This window comes from Canis lupus, chromosome 20 (genome assembly GCF_011100685.1).
Source record: "Canis lupus familiaris isolate Mischka breed German Shepherd chromosome 20, alternate assembly UU_Cfam_GSD_1.0, whole genome shotgun sequence".
In the NCBI taxonomy this organism is placed as follows: Eukaryota; Metazoa; Chordata; class Mammalia; order Carnivora; family Canidae; genus Canis; species Canis lupus.
Window position 1 is genome coordinate 49,513,385 of NC_049241.1, and position 13,518 is coordinate 49,526,902.

The 13,518-nt window shown below is 57.6% G+C and overlaps 1 protein-coding gene and 1 long non-coding RNA gene across 13 annotated transcripts in view; one reads left to right on the forward strand and one right to left on the reverse strand.

Moving 5' to 3' along the window:
- Positions 1–1,063: 1,063 nt before the first annotated feature.
- The window catches only part of NFIX (nuclear factor I X), a 104,556-nt gene continuing 92,101 nt past the window's right edge, over positions 1,064–13,518 (reverse strand). For 7 of the 12 annotated variants that reach the window (XM_038567107.1, XM_038567101.1, XM_038567109.1 and 4 more), the window contains 3 exons: positions 8,880–9,027; positions 6,634–6,725; positions 1,064–2,345 (listed from right to left, as the gene is read on the reverse strand). In XM_038567107.1, the coding sequence (XP_038423035.1) occupies positions 2,331–2,345; positions 6,634–6,725; positions 8,880–9,027 (255 nt within the window). In that variant the 3' untranslated portion in view covers positions 1,064–2,330. The remainder of the gene's footprint in view (positions 2,346–6,633; positions 6,726–8,879; positions 9,028–13,518) is intronic. The other 5 variants (XM_038567111.1, XM_038567100.1, XM_038567108.1 and 2 more) reach the window with 1 other exon arrangement.
- On the forward strand, positions 7,269–11,314 carry LOC119864734. The gene is made up of 3 exons (XR_005375074.1): positions 7,269–7,937; positions 9,305–9,397; positions 11,026–11,314. It is a non-coding gene; the product is annotated as an uncharacterized LOC119864734 (long non-coding RNA).

Sequence of the window (13,518 nt, forward strand, 5' to 3'; positions counted from 1 at the left end):
CAACGCCACTTAGGAAAGGAGCGGCCCCCACCCCCCTGCCCGCCCGGGCAGCCCCGCCGGGCGTGCTCCCGCCCCGGCCCAGCTGGCCTGCAGCTTCCGACCTCGCCCGGGCGGGCGCCCCGCAGACCCCGGCTCCCGCGGGCCCACCGCGCCCGCGGCCCCGATTGTCTTCGAGGGAAGGGGCGCGTGCGGCCGGGCAGGGGGTCCCTTCCGCTCCCCTCTCAGCTCTGACCCTGTTTAGCCAACCAAACTGAAAAATCATTGCACTTTGACCGCGCGTCACGCCCGGCCCACCCGGCCCCCCACCCCCCCGCCCTACTCCCCACGCCCCCCCCACCCAGGCTCCCGCGGGATCCCCTGTCCCCTGCTTCTCAGTCCCGGTCTTCCCCGAGGGCTGCACGCGGTTGGGGGAGGGCCTTCGCTCAACTTCCAACAAAAGCCACTCCTGGGGCCAGCCACCTAGTGGCTTCCAGTTGAGGAGGAGGCAACGAACGCTGGCCCCTTTGGCCCCAGGTAAGGGCCCTCCTCGCCTCCCCAGCCAGCTCCCTCCCCTCCGTCCCTCCCTCCCTGCTGGGGCCACAGCCTCACAAACTAGATTCACAATAAATAAAGCCCACAACCCACCCCTATGGTGCAATGTTGGGTTGACTGACTTTCAGAGGATCCTGACCTGTGCTTTGTGTTTTCATACAGTTAAGAAAGAGAGAGAGAGAGAGGCACAAGGACTCGAGAAGGGGGCCTAGGAAGGGAGATGCAGGGAGCAGGGAGTAAGGCACAGAAAGACAAGCCAGAGGGGCCAAGTCACACCCCGGAGGGGGGCTGGGCATGCTCTTGCTTCCCTCCCTCCCAGGGGGCTTCGGAAAACCCTCTGGACAGGCCCCCAACCATCCCTTGGGGGGAGGAAGGGGCTGCAGGGGGAGGGAGGAGAGCTACTTCCTGTGGTGTGTTACCAAATTGTTCCCAAGTTGCTCAAATGGAGGAGGAGTTCCCAATTGCAACGGCAAAAGACCCAAACAATGAATGCCCCACCCCTAAATAAAGAGTAAAGACATTACAGCTGAAATCCAGAGAGAAGTGGCCAGGAGGCCCATGTGGTGGAGAAAGTGGGGTTGGGGGGGGAGGGGACAGAGAAAGCTCCAAAACACTTTTGAAAAAGGACAACACCCGACACCCTCCAAAGGAACTGAAAGTCGGCGAGCAGGACGCCTACCTAGCGCAGGTGGCAGCTTAGCCAGTGGCAGCGGCGGCTGCCTCGTCCTCCTCGCTCGGCTCCGGGGTCCCCTTTCTGCTCCACTCTCCGGCCCGGCCACAGCAGGGCTGTCTGTGTGAGGGGCAGGGGCAGGGACCGGTGGGGCGGAGCGAGGGCACCTGCATGCGGGGGGCTGGGGTGTGGGGGTGACCTGGGGCCCACCTCCCCTCACTTGTGGCATGGCGAGAGAGTGATTTTCCCAGCCTGCAGAGAAAGGGAAGAGGGGGCCTGTCCCAGGCTGGGACGGGCTGTCGTAGCATTCCGACTTTTTCCTATGGACTGTACAGAGGGGTCTGAGGCCCTGAAACTACCCCCGAAACTCAGGGTGGGGTGACAACACCCTCCATTCCAGGAGCAAGAAACTAGCTCCAGGGGATGCTCCCTGACCCCCAGGGTGGAGGGGGGCTTCTAGCCCGAAGGTAGGGCAGGGAGACCTGGAAGCCATGGGCCTCACCTAGTCCAGAGCAGCTGGGGGGAAGAAGCCAGAGGCCAAGGCAGTGGGGACTAGGGGGGCAAGGGAGGGGAGGAGGGGGAGACAGGCAGGGAGGGGGCGGAGTCTGGAGGGAGAACCCTCTGGATCTGCACCCCATCATTTGTACAAGCTTGTCCTCCGAGCTCCCTAGTGAAGCTTCGGCCAGAGTCGAGGGTGGGGTTCCCCTAGGAAGGGTGAGGGTGTAGGACAGGCCCCTTTAGAACTGTGCTGGTTGCTTTGTCGGGTTGATTTTGTTCCTTCCCCGGAAGGTCGGGGCGGGGTAGGGAGGGGAGAAAGGCAGTTCTGCTGCATCCTTTCTTTCTTTCTGTCCTCTACTTAACAGAGTCCGTTTTGCATGTTTCTTTCTGCTTGGCTGCTGGTGCACAGCTCCACCGAGACCTCTTCTGAGGGCTCTCCGAGAACTGGGCTGCTTCTGGGGGCCTGCAGGGCTCCCCGGGCTGGAGGAGAGAAGGGCTGAGTGGCTGACGACGTTTAATTTTTGCTTTTCGGTGGGGCTGGGCTGGGGGATTTTTCCACGTCTCAAAATTTCTTCTCCCCCCGTTTGAGGAACCTCTTCTTTACATTTTGTCATTTCTTTTGTCGATCTTATCAGAGGAACCAGGACTGAAATGGGACAAAAAGAGGTGGTATTGAGAACAACAGGGGCAAGTCTCTTCTCCATCCCACCTGGCCTGCTGAGTGCAGGCCAGTGGCCAAGGCCCCTGGAGGGCCCACCTCCAGCACAGCCAAGGACACCAACACCCCACCAAGAGGTACATCCCCATTCTGTCTGTACCTCTTATGGGAATCTTGCCGCCCCCAAGAGACCCTGCCCCCCAGTGCTAGGGTCCAGCTGGCCTTCCCGTGGGCACTGTGCCCAGCGGGTGGGACCCCCATGGCTGGAGCTGGCACAGGCACAGACCTGGGATCTGGCCATGTTTCCAATTGTTTAGGTTTTTGTATGGGTCCTGGAGGGTGGGGAGGATGCCAGGCTGGAGCTTTTGTCCCCAGAGGGGTTTTGGGAGTGGGGTGGGGGTGGCCCAGCTTCTTGCTGAGTTTTCTTTCTGTCTCTTTGGATTAAAAGCAGAAATTCCCGTCTGTATTCCCCAGCCAAGGTCCCACAGGCTGAAAAGCTGGGGAGGCGGGGGGGTGGGGGGGGGACACACCACATGGCTTCAGTCCCTAGCGGTACGTGGCCTGGGGGAGGGGGCCATAGCCCACATTGCCTGATCCTCTACCCTCAGGGCACCTGGCGAGGGGGCTCCCTGGGGCAGGAGTCACTTCCCTCAGGGTGCCAGCAGGGGGAGCCACCTTCCCACAAACAAGTCTTGGTGGCTGCTCATCACAAAATACACCTGACCCAGAGGCTGGGCTGCCTGCAAAGCCCTCCATCAGACTCTTGCCCCACCTTGCGGTCAAAGGGCAGCGGGGGAAGCGGGGGGGGGGGGGGGGGGGGGGGGGGGGGGGGGTAAGGTTGGGAAGGAAGTGTTCTCTATGGTCTACAGTACCTGAGTAGTAGGCCTGGTAGTGCCCTCTGGGGCAAAAAAGGGGTCTAAAAATGTATTTCAGGGTCTCTCCCAGGCTTTGGGTCACAGAGGCCGATCTGCAGAAGCCACGCAGAGCTAACTACAGAGCATGCACTTAGTAGTATCCCATTCTACCCTTGTTCCAGCCCCAGAGAGAAGCCAAGTGAAGAGAGGATGGCTGGCCTGCCTGAGGCCACACAGTCTGACAGCATGGCCCAGCCAGGACTCAAACCCAGGGGACAGTTCAGAGTCTGTTCTCCGAACTGCTACATGTGGCCTGCTCACTCCGCATTAGAGTGAGGGCCTGGGGTAGCTGGGGCAGCCAGCTTTTCAAAAGGCACCAAAAGTCCAGACAGAATGGTATGTGAAAGTTGTCCGTGTTTAAAACCACTTGTTTCAGGAACACAGACTATGCCTGTAGGCCGGACCCGTCCCTCTGGCTCTGGTCTGGGACCACAGGCTGTCATCTATTGGGAGATGAAGACATTGAGTTTTAGTGTCACAAAGGACCTGGAAGATCACCTATAACCTTCAACAACGGAAACATTCTCTGCTCTATCCAATGTGGTAGCCACCAGCTGCACGTGGCTTCTAAGCAATTGAAATGTAGCTAGTGTGACTGAGGGACTCAGGTTTTCTCTAGTTATTTAATTTAAACTTCAACAGCTGCATGTAGCCAGCGCGGGCCCCATTGGATGGTGCAGATGGAGGGCATTTAGAACAATGGGGGTTTGGAGTTGCCACCATGGCTGGGGAGCTGCTGGCGTTTATTGGGTGGGCAGAGACACTAAACCTCCTGGACAACATGCAGAGGAGAGCTGCCCTCCTGTGGCGGGGCTCCTGGAGGAACTGCCCAAAGTCCAACCCCATCAACTGACTAAAGGCCAAAGGGAGGCTCATGGGATACTTGGCACCGCATGGGGGGGGGGGGGGGACCCAGGCCCAAGGCACCCCCTGAGTGGGGCAAAGGCTGAGTCAGCAGCCAGCCCCTGGGCTTCCAGTCCTAGCCCGAGGAGGAGAAAGCTGCCTGGGTGAGCTGAGCCCCTATTACTGCAGTCTCAGGCCTTGGTGTTCTCTGGAACCCCTTTTCCCAAGGGGAGTCTACACAGGAACCCTTATACCACGGCCATGTGAGCCCTCACCCTCCCTGTGAGGGAAAGGAGGCAGGGAACAACCAGGACCTGGAGGCCTGCTTGGCCCCTCTATCTTTGTCAGACTGAGCCAATGCACCAGGCTGGTCCCCTTGATGTCCCCCCGAGTGGCATGGCAGGGGAACAACCACCAGTCCTCAGATTGGGGAGCCCCCCTCCCAGGGGAGGAAGACTCAGTTCAAGGCCTGGAGTTAGGGACAAAGGTGGTTCCAGGATAGCTCCCTAGTGTCTCCCCCACAGGTCCCAGGAAAGGGAGGGGCATCTGCTGCCCAGCACAAAGTGGCTTTTTCTGCTCACCCTTTCTGCTTCCTGAGCCAGGTCCAAAATTGATTAAAACTAAGTAAAAAGCGCTGCCCAGGGAATGACAAAATTGCTAAAATTCTCTTTTCTTCCCTCATTCTATTGTTCTCTCTCCATCTGGTGCTCCAGAGATCAGCTAAAGTCACTGGTTACTGTGGAAACCGCCCCCCACTGTACCCCCTGCGCCCGCTGCAGCCGCCTGCCTGCCCCCAGGCCCAAGGGCTCTCGGCTGCACTGGGCTTGTCCGGCTACAGTCTCCCCCACCATCACCCCCAGACACACCTGCCTGCTGGGGCTCGGGGCTCAGGCCCCTTGCAAAAACAAGGGGGAGAAAAACCGTTTCCTGAACTTGCCTCCAACTCTGCCTTGGCCCCAAAGTTTAAGCAAAGTGAGCAGAGAAAGTGGAGAAGGGAAAGCACATGGAGGCGAGGCGGAAACAGGGTAAGCGGGGGAGGACTCGTGGCAGTGGTCCCCAAGAGTGAGCAAGCAACGCAGAGCTATAGGCGGCTGGGGCGGAGGGAGGGAGGGAGGGCGAGAGCGATGGTGCCAGCCCAGAGCCAGGAGGGGAGGCCGCCTGCTGTCCCTTCCTCTGGCACCCCCTCCCGCCCTCTGCCAGCAGGACTCTCTCGGCCTCCCTGGCACAGAGCAGCGGAGGGGGCTGGCTCCAGCCCCTGCTCGGAGCCATTGTTTTTCTTCTCAACACCCCCAAGTTCAAGTTCATCTGGGTGTTACATCATGTCTGGTTGCTCCTGGAAACCAGACGGGTCAGACGTGACTCTGGGGAAAGGGGGTGGGAAGCTGGAGGGGTTGAAGTTCCCCTCCCCTCCCCTCCTTGCCACTAGGGAGCTCTGAAGTTTGAAGTTTGACAAAGTTTTTTGGCTTTTTTTTTTTTTTTTTTTTTCTGAGGGAGGGAAAGGAAAAGGGAAAAAAAACAAAACCTCAAACCACACACACAAAACTTCCATCCACCAACTTTCTCTGGACTCGGGCCTCAGAGCAGTAAAGGAGCCTGAGCTGAAAGAGGTGGCCCTGGGGCTCTGGGCTGAGGTGGATTTCCTGGGGCTTCTAGAGCCTCCAGGCCTTGGGCTGAAGGGGTGGTGTTTTTGTAAAATGTGCAAAAGAGAAAGATATTTGCATGTTCTTTTCCGAGAAGCCTGGAGCTATAAAAGTTGCCTCTGCTCCGCTCCTGAGGTGGGTCCTCCCTGCACCCCACAGCCCGGGGCTCTGTGGGCTATTGCCAGCCTCTGGGGAACAGGCACAGGGAGGAGGGGGCCCCCATGCGTGTGTGTGCACAGATGCCTGTACAAAGCCAGATCCAGGGGATTCCAGCAGGAGGGCTGGAGTTTCCCTTGTGCAAACTAGGGACAGGCGAGAGCTGGACTGGAGGTTCCGGCAGCCCAGCCTCCCCTCTAACAGGATTCATGGGGACTTGAGGGAGGGGCCTCCAGGGTGGCAACAGGCCCTGCCCTACCCTGGGTGCCAGAGTCTCTGGGCACACAGCCCACCAGGACGGCCCTGTCCCTCCACCCCTTGCCCAGCCCACCCAAAGCCAAGGAAGAAGGGAGGGCTGGGGGCCAGGGCTTCCAGCTGGAGCGGGAGGAGAGCAACAGGCAGACGCTGTCCTCTTCCTGATGGGGCCTCGGGCTACCACCAGGCCTGGCCCAGAGCGCCTCTAGCCTCAGGTCTTTGGCCGCCTTCCCCAGGGCCGGGGCTGTCAGAGCTAATTATCCAATTAGCTGATTAGCCAGGGGACCTGGGGGCTGCCTGGGGAGGCAGGCTCAGCTGGGCTTGCAAAAGCCTGGGCTCTCCAGCCCTGCCCTAGCCCCTTCTCCCGGATTGGCCCCAAGGAACCAGCCTCTTCCCTAATGCTCACCATGCCCCCGCCCCTGCCTGTCCCCCCATGCCCACATCCTCATCGTGGGTGGGGCCTCCTACCTGAGACTGCTGTGGGATGTTCAGAAAGTTGCCGTCCCGGGGTCCGATGCTGACAAACCGGTTGGCAGAGGAGGCGCCTGTCGTTGCGAATGCTGTGGGGAGCAGGGAAGAGAGGGAGAGACCCCGTGAGGCCTTGGGGCCTGCCCAGACACTGCCCTTCGGGGCTGCTGAGAGAGGGAGAGACTGGATTAGACCATGCTGCCAGGGCTTAGACCATGCTGGCAGTGGGAAGGACAGGCCAGAGGGGTCCCATCATCCTCTCACTGACCGGGAGCACACACTGTCCCCCACCCCTAGCATTCCACCTCAGCCAGGTGTCCTCTTTCCTGGTCCGGGGTGAGACAGGGGCCCTGGAGGCTTTAGCGGAGGTCCCACAGACCTTGTCATGTCTCCAAGCCAGGCACTGAGCAGGACTGAGGTTAGCCCTCACTGAAGCAAGGCACCCTTGCTTTCCCCCGGACTCTCTTGGGTCTGGAAAGAGGGAGCCTGGGAGGGTGGCAGGGTGGGAGGGTGGGAGCTCTGACGACTGGCCCCACCCTGCTCTGGGAAGGCCGACTGAGCCAGGCCACCTCTCCAACCAGGGCAGCTAGTTGGGTGCTGCATCATTTAAGCACACCAGGCAGTCCCAAGAATGGGGCTGATGGCACAGGGAACCTGAAGGGGCTCAACAGAGGGCGGAGTTGGGTGGGACAGGGCCAGAGAGAGGAGCTGGCTGCCAGCTCTGGCCCCACGGTGGCAAGGCTCAGGCCCAGCAGGCCTTCTCCTCCTCTGATAGATGAGCCAGATCCTGTGGTCCTGCGGTTCCCAGGGCCTGAAATGGGCCAAAGCACAAGAGGAGGAGGAGGAGGAGGAGGCTGGAGGGCCTGGCAGAGTCCTAAGGCTTGGGTGCAGTTGGGAGCAGTTGTTCTAGAGCCTGAGGGGGCAAACAGGCAGCCAAACACCCCTGAGCTCTTCTCAGGTTTTCTGGCTGGAGCCCAATGCGGGGGGAAGGGGTCCTGCACCCCCAACAGGGAGGATGTCCCCAGAAGGGACAAGAGTGTCACAGGCTGCCGGGGATCCCCACACACACACCCACTACCAGACAAACCCCAGGGACTGCGTGCTTGCCAGATTCTGTCCAGGGTGCCCCACAGCCCCCTGCAGCCTGGCGCCTCCTCCCCCACCCTGCCCACCTCCAATGACCATGACCATGACTTCGTGTCTTATGGCGGATGCAGATGGGAAGATGGCATGAAGAGGATGGAGAGGGGAAAAGAACTCAAACTATGAGAAAGAAGGCAACAGAGAGCGCGAGACGGAGAAAAGTGAGATGGGCCGCCCCTCCCACTGCTGGCCAGGAAGTCCTGGCCTGTAGCCTGCCAGCCCCCAGAGCGCCCAAAGCGCTGCCCACCCCCCTGCCCGCAGACGGCACGCCGCCCACCCTCCACCTCTCCTGTCCTTCACACGTCGGGTCTACCTTGGGCCTCTCAACTCAGATTTTTCTTTTCCCTTTGACAAAATTTGTCATTGGTTAAGAGAGAGAGAGAGAGAGACAGAGAGACAGAGAGAAAGAGATGAAGTAAGCCGAGGCCCAGAGCCCTCCCTTGTCCTTGGAACATTCAACCTGGGGAAGGGAGAGGGATGGGAGGAGGAAGGAGAAAAAAAAAAAAAAAAAAGAGGAACAACGAGAAACCAAATGTGATATTGAAGGAGAGGAGGTCAGGGGCCGGCCTTCTGTACAGTTAGAGGCCCAAGGGCCCCGGAATGGAGGTGAGGGGGCAAGGCCAAAAGGGGATGGTGGTGGCGTCGCCTTGTGGTCACATTTAATTTTTTTGGTGTAGCAGGGCACAACGAAACAACAAAAATCAAAAAACAAAAAAACGAAAAATGAAAAAAACAGCAATCAGGCATGAAGATGGCATGGCTGCGCCTCCCCACCCCCCTCCCACCCTGGCCAGCACCCCTGGCCTGCGTGCCCCACTGTGCTCCCCCTCCCGCCCTCGGGAGGGGCCTGGGCCAGGGGCCCCCCGGCTGGGAGCAGCGGGTGGGCAGGGGGGCTCGTGGGGTGCTGGCTGGTGCAATTGAGGCCCAGGAGGTCTCGATTAGGGGGCTCAGCTCTGCTCTTGTCCGGGTGGGAGGCTCCATGGCGCTCTGGGTTGGGGGGCTTTGGCGGTGGGCGGGGTAAGGGTTTTTCTTTTTGCTGTGGAGACTGTTTGGATGGGCCAGGGATGCTGGGCGTTGTGGTTTCGGTTTCATCGTCCACTTACAAGGTGATGGAGGAGTCAAGGCGGCGCCGTCTGGGGCAGTGCTGGTGGATTTGGAATCAGGCATAGGAAGGGGCACAGGTCTGGCCACTGGAGGCGGCGGCGGTAGCAAAAATGACCCCGGGACTTTGCCCTGGCCGCTACCGTTGGGCTGCGAACAACATAAATAGAGTGACGCATGAAGGCACATCACACACAGACACACGCTCCCCTGCGCGGCCACGCCAGCTCGCTCCTGAGAGCGGGCGCTCCCGGTAGAAGATGCAGGATGGGGTCCTCTCCTCCGGGACACAGGGTGGGTGAGGGTGTGAGGCTTCTATTTGGTCTCTCAGGTGTTTCTCTTTTTTTTTTTTTTTTTTGGTGGTCCTCTTTTGAAGTTGTGGGAGGGACGAAAGGGGGAGTCCGACGAGTGGTTTGTTATTTCTTAGGTAACATGTTTTAGGTACCAAAACATGCCACCTAGCCATATAAGCAGCTGCACCTAGAGCTCTCATGCTCTTGAAGACCTTCTCCCTCAGCAGGTAAGATGCACCAGCTCACCCCCTACTGTCCCTGGAAAACACACGCATGCCTCCCTCTGTGGGCCCCTGGGGTAGGGCCAGCTGACCCAACCAAGGGCAACAGACCCTTCAGCGTCTATCCCACATCATGGCCTGGGGAGACACCAGGTGCCGGGGGTCTCGCCCTTGGCTCCGGCAGCCTGAGGATCGTAGGGTGCCGGCCAATTCTCTACAGAACAGCCCAAGAGGAAAATCCATCGCTGCTAGTTCCCACGAGGCTCTTCGAGAGGACTTCCCTGTACAGTGCCCTTGGAAGTCTTGGAAGCCTGGGATCAGCTGCCAGATCCATTCCTCGGCTTTATTCCCTCTCGTGCCTCAAACTCAAGTTTCCTCCCCAAGCCCCGTGCGTGCCTTGTGTGCATCAGCCTTTGGGATTCAGGGAATGTAGGCACCACAGGGAGGGGCAGAGGTCCCTGGCCTCTGGCAGCCATGGCTCTGCTAGAGAGGCCTCCCTGGGGCTCTGAGCACATATCTCCCACTGCTGTGGGCAGTGCCCTCGATGACCACCTACAGCCTGGGCTCAGGGTGGATGGGCCAGAGCTTAGTCCTAAATGGTCCCCTCTCCCGAGGGGCAGAGCTCTGCCACCCAGCCACTCAGGTGCAAGGCTTTGGGAGGCTCCTGTGCTACTGCTGCTTCTGTTGGTAGGCAAACTCTGCAGAGTCCACCCCCTGATGTCTTCAGTCAGCCCAACTTCTATCCTCACTGGTTCCACCTGGGCTAGGACAATGAGACTCCCAAGGGGTCTCCCCTATGCTAACAGCACATTCCTTAGCTCAGTGTACCAGGTACTTGACTCACGTTGTGTCCAATCCTCTGACTCTATAAGGCAGCAGTTTTCGCTGGTGGTGGGGCTGGTGGGGTGGATTCTGCTCCGGCAGGGGGCATTAGCAATGTCTGGAGCCATTTTGGGTAGCACCACTTCAGGCGCTGCTGCTGGCATTTGAGGGGTGGAGGCTGGGATGCTGCTACATACCCTGCAACGCATGAGATGGCCCCCAGGAGGAAGGCTCAACAATCCAAAGTTTAATAGCACCTCTGGGAAACCCTGATACAAGGGAAACTCTATTCTCCCCCTTTCACAGCTGAGGAAACTGAGACTCTGTGCAGCTAAGTGATTTATCCAAACTCCCCCAGCTGTAACTGGTGAGGCCTGAAATTCATAACCATGTCTGTCTCACTCTGGGAATCCTGTGGATTTTTTCCAGCAGGCTCAGCCCAACCCTCTTCTCCAAATTCAAAGGTGCTCAGGTTTCTCCCCTCCCCTTCCACAGCTCTGACTGCATGTAACATAAAATACAAGCTTCCCAGTTGGGCATTCAAGACTCCTCTGGTGGAGCCCAGATGGGGTCTTCCACCACTCATGCCCCTACATTCACCTCCTCCCGAGTACTTCCCACTGCAAACCAACCAGGGTTTCTAGAACACAGCCTAAGCAGTTGGGGCTGCACATGTGCTCACTGCAGAACCCTCTGTCTACAACACCCTTTCCCACACCCTTTAAGTTCTGCTCAGAAAACACCATCACCAATGTGTAACCAGCCAGATACCCTAAATCACCATCCATCTCTCTCTGCCTTTTTTTTTCTAGGATGCTCCTAGACTGCCACTGTAGCCTTTGAAGCAGGCTGCCTTCGAGGCTCCCCAACAAGCCCAGGGACTGCCACCTTGCTATGGCCAGGCATGCAGTATTCAAGTCCCACTGACTGAGCTGAACTAACTAGTCCATCCCGCTGTACTTTAAAACCATTGAGCCCTGGGATGTCTGGGTGGCTCTGGTTGAGTGTCTGCCTTCAGCTTGGGGTGTGATCCTGGAGTCCCAGGATCAAGTCTCACATCAGGCTCCCTGCATGGAGCCTGCTTCTCTCTCTGCCTATGTCTCTGCCTCTCTCTGTGTCTCTCATGAATAAATAAATAAAATCTTTAAAAATAAATAAATAAATAAATAAATAAATAAATAAATAAATATAAAACCATTGAGTCCCATGCCTGACCCGTGCAGGCCACACCCTTCCAAACTCTGGCTGGTCCACCAGAACGGCCACCACCCTTTACCTCTAAAGACCAGTAGCACCTAGGTGTGACACTGTCCCTCCAAATGGTTCCCTTGACTTGCTCTTTCCTGCCCACTCAGTGGTCCCCTGACAAAAGCAAGCAGGGCCTGCTTATCCCTGTTTGTGTCCTGGGCTGGATACCCTTTGTGCCAGGTGTCCCTTTAGAAACAGGCAAAAACGTAGGCCAGAGGAAAGAGGATTCCAGCTCTGCTAGGGGTGGGGAGGAGAATGCTCTAATGCAAGTGGCAGCTGCCTGCCCCCATGTCTACAGCCTATCTGGTACCTATCTGCCTATCTTGTTCTTCCATCAGGGCAGGAAACAGGACAGTCTCAATCGATCACAGCCTCACTCCTTTACTCCAGGCGATCCTGAGGTTGGGCCTCCCCCAAGGGGCTGAGACACGTGGCCTTCCAGGTAGCCCTTGCTCCCACACAGTGCCCTGTGCCTCCTTCTAGTCCTCAGATCCCGTTTCCCCTCAGGAGGACCTAAATCATTAATCACACTCGATAAAGCCAATCCCAGCCGGACATGGCCAGAGATTGAAAACCACTGATTTACAACATTTAGTTTCTGGAAGCTACTTCCAACCAGGCTAGGATATCTCAGCTCTGGTTGGGGTACAAGTTGAGGTTTTAAAAATCTCAAGGTCTTGTGATTTTGTGGTGCCTTAAAACCTCATGAGTTAAAAGCTAGAAGGAACCTGGAGACTGGAATAGCTCTTCACTTTCATCTGTTAGATGAAGACGCAGGCCTGACCGCTCCAGCGTTGGTTCTTGAGGCTGAGCTACAACCAGTCTTCCTGCCTCCCGGAGTCATGCTATCCCATCAGGCCCTGTGACTTCTCCTTCATGTTCACTTGGCGGTCTCTTCTCTCTGCCAGAAATACCGCTAACCAGGCATCCTCCTTCTGCCCTTTGCATCTCCTCTGAATGGTGTGTCCGTTGGCCTTGGCCTTTACTGATTTGGTTCTTCTCAGTTAGGGCCTCATGCTGTGGTCCGAGGATGAGCATAGGGGTGGTGCCTGGGAACCCTTTTGCAAATTGCAAAACTTTTGTATGCATATTTTTTTCTGCAAAGATGATCTGTAACTTCACATTCTCAAAGAGGTTAGGAATTTACTCCTTTAGGCTTTAGATCAATGGATCTCAAAGTGGGTCACCTGACCAGCATCACCTGGGAATTTAGGGAGAAATGCAGATTCTCGGCCCCACCCCAGGCCTGCTGAATCAGAATCAGGTGAGGCCCAGGCACCTGTGTGTTAGCGAGCCTTTCAGGTGGCTCATGCATGCTAAGACTGAGAACTATTCCTCTGGAGGTAGCCACGGAACCAGAGCAGGTACTGCCACTCCCTGTCACCAGGTCAGCTGCAGGGCCTGGGGCCTCTGGCCTCCCTCCTCCTCCAGAGCCTGCTGCCGAGGCCTAGGGAGCAGGCTCCCTAAAGACATTCCTCCCTCTCTGGGCAACAGGTCATAAGAGGAAACCCAGAGAGACTGCTCCCCAGCCAGCCTAGGCTCTGTTTAATCAGAGTGATTGTTTGCCCTCCTGTCTGCAGTATTTTATCCATGGTCTACTCGGAGCAAGCATCTGCCTTCTGGACCAGTTGAGCCCTTAATCTTGGATGGTCAAGTCAAGGAAAAGGCTCAGGACCCAGCCATCATCAGGATGCTTAAGGATAGACTGACCCATACTCTTGAGGGGTCTTTGGGCTAAACTGATCCCTCAGGCCAATGGCATTTTGGTTCCACACCCCAGCTGCCTCTGTGGGTAAGAAGGCAGGCAAGGTGGAGCTCCTGGACTCTCTGATCCATATTCCAGGACCCCAGGACCCTTGGCGCTGAGACACAGGCTGGCAGCTCTTGTAGACTCTGCTGGTATCTCTGATGGAGGCGTAGTAGCTGTAGGGGCCATGGCCACTTCTCCTTCCATGCCCCTAAAAGTGGACAGAGCTTGCCCAGAGAGGTGGGCAAGGCTCTGAGTGTGCTAAGGAGCTACAGAGCCAGCAAGAGAAAATTTCACAGGGAAAACGGGA